Genomic DNA, 7,913 nt, shown 5'->3' with positions numbered 1-7,913 from the left:
CGTGGTGGACGCAGTCTTCGTATGAGGGTATTAATTTTTTTACAGTGTTTAATTTTCATATGTTGTTTACCACATCAAATATATCTTCTTTTTGAATCTTGTTATTATCTGTGGATTTCTTGAATCTGAGTATTGTATATTGAGTAAGAAAATGTTATGCTCAATATTATTTGCCAGGCCACTTGTTCCGGACTTGGGTAATAATGCTATGATGGATGATTGGGTCAAGTAGTTTGAGGAGCTTGCTGGCTCTCAGGTACTTCTCTATTTCAATCATTTGGGTGTTGAAATTATTTTAGGATGAAATTATTTGAAAGTGTTTGTACGTTGAATTGTTGATGTTGCATTCAAGGTTTATTGATGTGTTTGTTTTTGTTGCAGGAAAAGTTGGCATATTTTAGAATAAAAGAGCTTAAGGATGTTCTCACTCACTTAGGTCTTTCAAAGCAGGGGAAGAAGCAGGTGAGATGCTAAAGAAATTGTTTGTGCTGGGTGTTGCCTGCATGTGGATTTGGCAATTTATCACACTTTGGCTTCAACGTTTAAAAATTACATGTTGCTCCTTTTTTTGTTGATTAGGAGTAGCACTATTTGTTTTTTGGTATGCATAATCCAATAACTTCTTTGTGATGTTGGCTTTGTAAAGGTTTTACTGAGAAGGTGCTAGCTAGTTTAATTGGTAGTTGTTAGTCATTTGGTGTCATGTCGCAGAACATCAGGTCAAATTTTGCCTTTCTTATGGGAAGGGATTATGGGCAAGGGAGAGGGTTACCTCCTGTTGTGTAACCCACTAGTAAGAGAAAAGGTTGTACTAGTATTTTTTTTTGGTTATTCAGTTAATACAGAATTCATACACAATTGACTTTTGTATTGGTGTGTATTCTCAATAAATCTTAATTTTTTCTTATTTATCTGCCTCTCCCGCAATTATGGGAGAAAGGCAAACAGTTTGACAGTAGGGGCAGGGATTTGATCACTTAACTTGATGATTATCTGTAATAAAGATACAATAACATCAAGTTCTTGTAACAGTTTCCCATCTGAGAATAATTTTCTGCGATGACACCTTACTTGCACAAGACTAATGAATTTTAGTCTAAATATTGTCTATTTATGCTTTTACTAGAAGGGTGTTTGTTTTAATGATTCATTTTGAGCATCTTGTTAATGTTTTTGGATTGGTGTTTTATGACTTTACATTTGTTGTTATTAATGCAGGACCTTGTTGACCGGATATTGGTTGTTTTATCTGATGATCAAGGTATAGATGGTGTGTTTTTTTGCTTTCCTACCTGAAAATAGCTAAATTCCTTTCATTTGCATTTGTCAGTCTTGTGTTATTTACTTTTCTTTCCAATGAAATTTATATATTTGGACCTTGGCTATGTAGTTGATGTTTGTCTAGGTAGATATCTATTAAATAGTCAGTCTTAAACACTAAAACAGTGACTGCCAACATCACACATCTTTGTTTTTCTAAAAAAGTTATTATTATGTTTTCTATAGGTTAGTTTCCATTTCAAATTTAGTTTTCTGGCATTGTAGCCTGGTATAGAATTTGGTTGGGTTGCTCAAACTTGTGCTTATTAGTACTGTAATTGAGCATTCTGCTTTGAGGTTTCTTGCTTTTACCATGTCCTGGTTGTGGTCTAAATTCTCTTATTTTGTGTGAAATTAATTCTAGCTGAATTTATGTTCTCTTTTACAGTTTCTAAATTGTGGGCAAAGAAGAATGCTGTGGGGAAGGAACAGGTGGCACAGCTTGTAGATGACATATATAGGTTTGTCTTATATCTTGCACTATCTGATTCATAAAGTCACTGGATTCTACTCTTTTTGCTACAGTCTATTTTTTTTCCCTTAGAAAATACATTTTCCTGTTTCTCAGAAAAATGCAAGTGTCTGCAGCCCCTGATTTAGCGTCAAAGGGACAGGGTGTCTCAGATAGCAATAATGTGAAAGTCAAAGGGGAAATTGATGATCACTCTTTTCAGTCATAAACAAAGGTTCGGTGCCTCTGTGGGATTTCATCAGAAAAGGAGTCAATGATCAAGGTATTTGTCACACACTTTGTTTTCGTTCCTCTTAATGTTGCTTATGTTCCTCTTAATGTTGCTTATGTTTTATGTTGTGTATTTAAGTATATTTAAGTATAAGTATAAGTATTTAAGTATATTCTAGTTGTATTTCAATGCCTATATTCTGATTGAATTTATCTTAACCATCCACGTTTTAAGTTTACTTTTAATCTTAAATATATAATTTGATTTTGGGTTTATTTTTTATTTTGTGAAAAAGGAAATCAATATGCATTTGATTTTGGTATTTATTACTTTGTACATTTTTGTATTTAGTGTAAAATGTTATGATAGATTATTTAGGTGAATTTGTAGTTTTAGAATATATGATTATGTATGGCCTCTTTCAAATTTGTGAGAATTTTAAGGTTTTTTTTTCTGGCTAGTTTTACTTAATCAAATTGTAATTCAATTAAGTCAAATAGTATTATATCTTCCTATGTCTAGTAGGAATGAAAGAAAATACATGAGAGCTAGCTAGTTAGAGTATCTGCACAATAAAAAAGTACTTTTTTAAGTTAAGTGATATTTAGAGTATTGGGTTGGAAATAAAAATAAAAAATAATGTAAAAAATAGAGTATGATGAAAAAATAGATTGGGTCAAGAAGTTGTAACACATTAGTTTTCTTTATGTGTTTATAACATAACAAGGTATGGTAGAATTCATAGAGAAGGTTCGGAGAGATGTGGTAAGAGAAGTTGGTTATGCTCTATTTATTAATAATTGCCAACTATATAGGCAGCTTATGGTTCTATTTTCTACATTGTTTTTGTTTTGGTTTAATGGTTGGCTATACTACAAAAGTAGAACACATTACTCTTTGTTTTTGGGGTTCACCTACCACATCATTGTGGACCTGAGACTGACTTTTTTTTGTTTGGCTATAAATTCCCTTTTTGTAATGTGAACATATCAGGTGTAGTATGTTTATTTTTTTCACTCTAGTTTGTATTATAATGATTTTCTGCTAAAAACTCTTGATATTATAATTCCCCATTCAGGTTATATCTATTAGCCCTTATAGTGTGAACACATTCTTTAGTTTTGTGTTATTATTTGTTTGGAGCAACTTTAGTTCTTAATTTTGGTATCTTATGTAGGTGTTGAAATATACAGAAGGGATTTGCTGGGTCATGCATTATTATTATGGAGGAGTCTGCTCCTAGCAATGGTATGCGAGCCTCTCTTCCTCACGTTAAGGTTTCACTTTTTTTCTTCTTCATGTAATTTTATATTTGTAAATTTACAGGTAGTTTAATTGCTTTTATATTGAACACTGCATTGGATGGTTGAATTGATTAACTTGTAAGTAAGCAAAATAGTCGCAGTTTTCATTGTCTCTGACAAAATTCTATGACTGGCTTGCAAGAAATAAAGTGCATTTAGGCTTTGGCATAAGAATGTGTGCATAAATGGATGTTTCTACACATTCCCCATTTTCAAGTCCTGTGTTTCTTCCCAAGTGCATGTAATCAGATCTTGAGTGACTTTTGGAAATAAAGTCTGCTTTGAGGTTTTGTGTCCTTGAAGCATATGTCTTTGAAACTCCAAAATTTCACAATTTTTTAAGTAACACAACATTCATGTTTTTCATTGAAATTATATTACTTAATAAATTCATTGTCCAACTGCAGGTATTATCCTTATCACTATGCTCCATTTGCTTCAGATTTTGTTGGTATTGAAGAGTTAAAGGTTCAATTCATGCTTGGGCAACCCTTTAAACCATTTGATCAGTTGATGGCTGTACTCCCCGCTGCAAGGTTTTAATTATTAAACTGTGTTTATATTTATGCATTTTGGCTTTCATTTATTAGTCATATGATATTTACCCTCTTGTGCATGTACAGTGCACACGCTCTTCCAGTCTTATAGGAAGCTTATGACTGATGCATTATCACCTTTGTTGGCTTTCTATTCCATAGGTAATTAAAAATTTAAGTAAGCTTTATCTTTCTTGGCAAGTACGTTCAATTCTGAATTCTTTATATTCGAGTATAAGATAAATTTTGTATCTTGTCATGATCAAATAATAAACGAAGTTTTATCATAAATTTTTTTTATGTAACTTGCAGATATTGATTATATTTTTGCGTAGTTGATGTTCAATTCATGTATATATGGTGAAGTGGTGGTTGATTACATCACTGATAGGGAACTTCTTTGATAAGATGCCTCTGTTAATCTGTTCTTGTTTGTTTATTCCTTTTTAAGATGTTTATAGAAAACAGTTCTTTTGCCCATTTTTTAAACTGTTTTCTATACCTTTTGCCTTTGACCTTTTTTTACCTGTAAAAGGCTAAAGGTATAAGAAACAATTTTTGCTTTTTACCTGTTTTTGAAATATATTTTAGTTTCATAAATGGCAATTCTATAGGTTGAGCTTGTGCTAACAATTCGATGACTTTGTATTGCTTGGAACTCAGGCTATCTGCAAACTTCCATTTATCGAAGAAATCAGCCTTCTCTCAGAAGTTGCCAGAGTAGAAAACACATTGACGGTATTCTTTTAAATTGCAACACTATTGTTTCTTTACGAACTAATCTAGGTCATCAAGTGCCATATAAAAAGAAAGGTGCTTACCTGTTAGGATTATAACCGTATAAAGTTAACTATTTCACCACTTTCTCATTTTATTTTCCTATATATGTATGTGATGGGTTTTGTCTTCTGAGGTTTCTTATTGGGTATCTCTGTATGTAGGATGAGGAGAGTCAGAGGAACAAATTGGGTATGGATGTGCTATTTGTTCATGTGACTTATCCTTTAGCAAAAAAGATAGTTTCTTTCTATAGAAGTAATATTGATCATCCGAACTTGATCAGTACTCAAGTCAAACAAGACATTGATCCAGAATCCAGGTATTTTGTCCGTTGTTTCTTTTTTATTTTCAAGATTTGGTGAAAATGTAGAGGTTTCCACATAGACATCCAGTATATTCTGTGAACATGAAAACTTTTCTCTAAATCAGAAGTCATTTTTACAAGATGACAAGCAATTTTGAATTAGTTCTTTCGTGCGAGCTTTTCACAATTTTAGTGCTAACTTTGCTGTATATCCGTAATCTTGCAGTGGTGGGATGAATGGTTACATTTTTGTTTCTAATAGACCAGTGCAGCCTGCGCAAATAGATTCACCAATTAGTTGCATGGATATGATTGCTGATAATAAAGTCTTGTAAGTTGCATGTTACTTCCTCATCACGTCTGGACGTATACAAATGAGAATCTTTGCTATCATATTTGATAAATCTTTGTTTCTGTTTATTTAGGTCAGTGTTCTACAAGTGTCCAGCCTTCCATGTACACATTCCTAGACCACCAAGTGGAGTTCATTATCCAAATAAGGTACAATGGTTTGTATTTTTTATAGCAGTTAATATTCTAAATCTTGGAAGTTTAATGCAACATAATTCTATGCGGGACTTGAAAAGAGTTCTGAAATTTTACTAGATAAGGATATACAAATTTCTTCTATAGCATGTGCTTCCAAACAATTCTCATTGGAACTAATGAAAATAAATTTTGGTAAGGAAATCTTTGAAAATATTTTAATCTGAACTAGTTAATTTGGTGGTAGTAACTCAAGAGGGGTAGCTCAAATGGTGAGGCATGTAATTTACTCCAACAAGATCTGTTGTTCAAATTTTTCCTGGGCACCTACATAGCAATTGCTATGGTTTCTTGTTCAAATTTTTTAGGTGGAGAGCCTAGTTAAAAAAAAAAAATGGTGGTAGTAACTTTCATTACCAATGATTTATTTTTGTGTTTATGAATCAGTTTATTAACTTTGTTTGTTAGTTTTAGTCTGGACTCTAGAGTAATTGTTTGTATGGCATTAATGATGCCTGGCATCTCAGCTTTTCCAATTAAATTGTGTGATTGGATTGGAAAACAAACATTTGGTTTTGAGCACCAATGGCACCTTTTAACTTTTAAATGACCCGATTTTTACACCTACCTTTTAATTTGAGACAAAGTATTGATGGAAACTTTTCAATGAGAAAACTTACTTTATTTGATGCTCCCAGTTTCTCTTGCTTTGATTATAAACGCATGTATATAATACACACACACACACAAACACAAATATATAATTTGGGTCAAGCTGATTTTTGGTATTATGTTTATGCAGTCTATCCTCAAGAAGCATGTTAAACCCACACCATTTTTTTGGCATGAGAAGTCTGTTGTTGTTGGACGGTTGCATTCTTTAAGGTGAGAAGGCCCTAATATTATCTTTTTATAGAGCAGATTTTGCTTGTAGTATAATTGCATGGCCAGCTGATAAAGTTATAATTAGGTAATTAACTTTTTTTATGTACTTTTGTAGTTTACTATAACTTTAAGTTGAAGCATTACTTATTTAAATTTTGTTGTAGCTAAACAAATGGACTCACAACAAAGACAAGTGCACAAAGGATGATGAATTGAAGGATGGAGCAAGTTTCGCGCATGGTTTACTTTTGTGTATCTTGTAATGTTTCAATTTTTCATTTTTGAAGTAAAAATTGTTCAAGATTATAAAACTTTATTATGTTATGCTTTCAAACTTAAGTTAGAACTAAGATCTCATGAAGTAGATACATTCATGGTTTGAATTAGTTATTGTTTAATGTGATACTTATGGTTTATCAATCTATTGAGAATTACATTTTATGATTAATTTTGAATTTTTTTTATCAAAATACAATAATGAAAATCTTTTAATTAAAAAAAACCATATAAGCATACTTATCAAAATAAAATTTAAAATTTTATTACTATATGTTATGATTTAAAAACATATTATAAGCGTAAAAAATCGTTATGGTTTATATAATATAACAGACTAAAAATGTTATCAAAATAATCAAATGTAATAGTTGAAAAGTGTTATGAAAAAAGTACAAGATTAAACTTCAAATTTATAACCAAAAACTCTATCTAAATGTTATTATTTGAATATTATAGCACCTAAAAATGTGTTATTGAATAGTTTAAGATAACACCGAACATAACATTCAAAAACTGTTATAGAAAAGACTGGACTTTTAATAACAGGGGCTATGTTAGCATTTTCAGAAGTGCTATCAATAGTCCTGGTTAGCAGTTTTTAAGTGTTATGAATACTGTTTTTTCTTGTAGTGCACTATAGTCATGCAAAGCAAATGGGCCTTCATGAGTGGAATCACCCACAAGAGAGGAATTTAAACTTTACATTTTCTAATGGGCCCAATAAAACCTATCATTTTATGAATATTTTATTTGGCAAAATACCATATATCTAACAAACATATGGGCCATTATATGCATCTAAGCCCAATTGCAAAAATAGCACATATAGTGCAAACAGACATGTTATAATTAGATGGGCCTAATCATGTTACTATATGAGCAATTCTATGAATTTATGCAAAAATACCACAATTTATTTCATTTGCAAAAATACCACAATTAATTATCTAGAATTTATCAAAAAAAATTCAAATTAATTAAATTTTTACAAAAAATAAGTCAATTTAAATGAAATTTATCAACAATTAACAATAGTTAATTTAAATTTCATTTATCAACAATCAACTTGGTTTTAGGTTAATTTGAAAATAAAAAATATTAATTTAATTTTAATAGGATTTATCAACAATTAACCTGTAATTCCCCGGATTCCCTATTATGGTTAATGGCCGGGTTAGTAGGCCGGGAGGGCCATAATTGTCTAGTTATGCCATTGAATGTGTTTATGCATGTCTATGAGAATTATATTATAATATAATGTTAATTGTATGCATGTCGATGATATGTGTTGAGACCACATTATGATGTGGGTTTGTTCGAGATGTTTGACTTGAGA

General features: G+C 31.2%; 2 protein-coding genes across 2 annotated transcripts; both read left to right on the top strand.

Moving 5' to 3' along the window:
• Positions 1-346: 346 nt before the first annotated feature.
• On the top strand, positions 347-2,048 carry LOC133815804 (E3 SUMO-protein ligase SIZ1-like). Its single transcript, XM_062248600.1, has 4 exons — positions 347-462; positions 1,219-1,261; positions 1,709-1,781; positions 1,889-2,048. The coding sequence occupies exons 1-4, from the start codon at positions 361-363 to the stop codon at positions 1,998-2,000; spliced, it is 330 nt and encodes a 109-aa protein (XP_062104584.1). The 5' UTR covers positions 347-360; the 3' UTR covers positions 2,001-2,048.
• A 2,455-nt stretch (positions 2,049-4,503) lies between these two features.
• On the top strand, positions 4,504-6,368 carry LOC133815803 (5'-3' exoribonuclease 4-like). Its single transcript, XM_062248599.1, has 5 exons — positions 4,504-4,581; positions 4,785-4,942; positions 5,154-5,258; positions 5,353-5,428; positions 6,216-6,368. The coding sequence occupies exons 2-5, from the start codon at positions 4,815-4,817 to the stop codon at positions 6,300-6,302; spliced, it is 396 nt and encodes a 131-aa protein (XP_062104583.1). The 5' UTR covers positions 4,504-4,581; positions 4,785-4,814; the 3' UTR covers positions 6,303-6,368.
• The last annotated feature ends 1,545 nt before the right edge of the window (positions 6,369-7,913 follow it).

This window comes from Humulus lupulus, chromosome 2 (genome assembly GCF_963169125.1).
Source record: "Humulus lupulus chromosome 2, drHumLupu1.1, whole genome shotgun sequence".
Taxonomy (NCBI): Eukaryota; Viridiplantae; Streptophyta; class Magnoliopsida; order Rosales; family Cannabaceae; genus Humulus; species Humulus lupulus.
The sequence above is the reverse complement of the archived record's forward strand: the minus strand, read 5'-3'. Positions and strand labels throughout refer to the sequence as shown.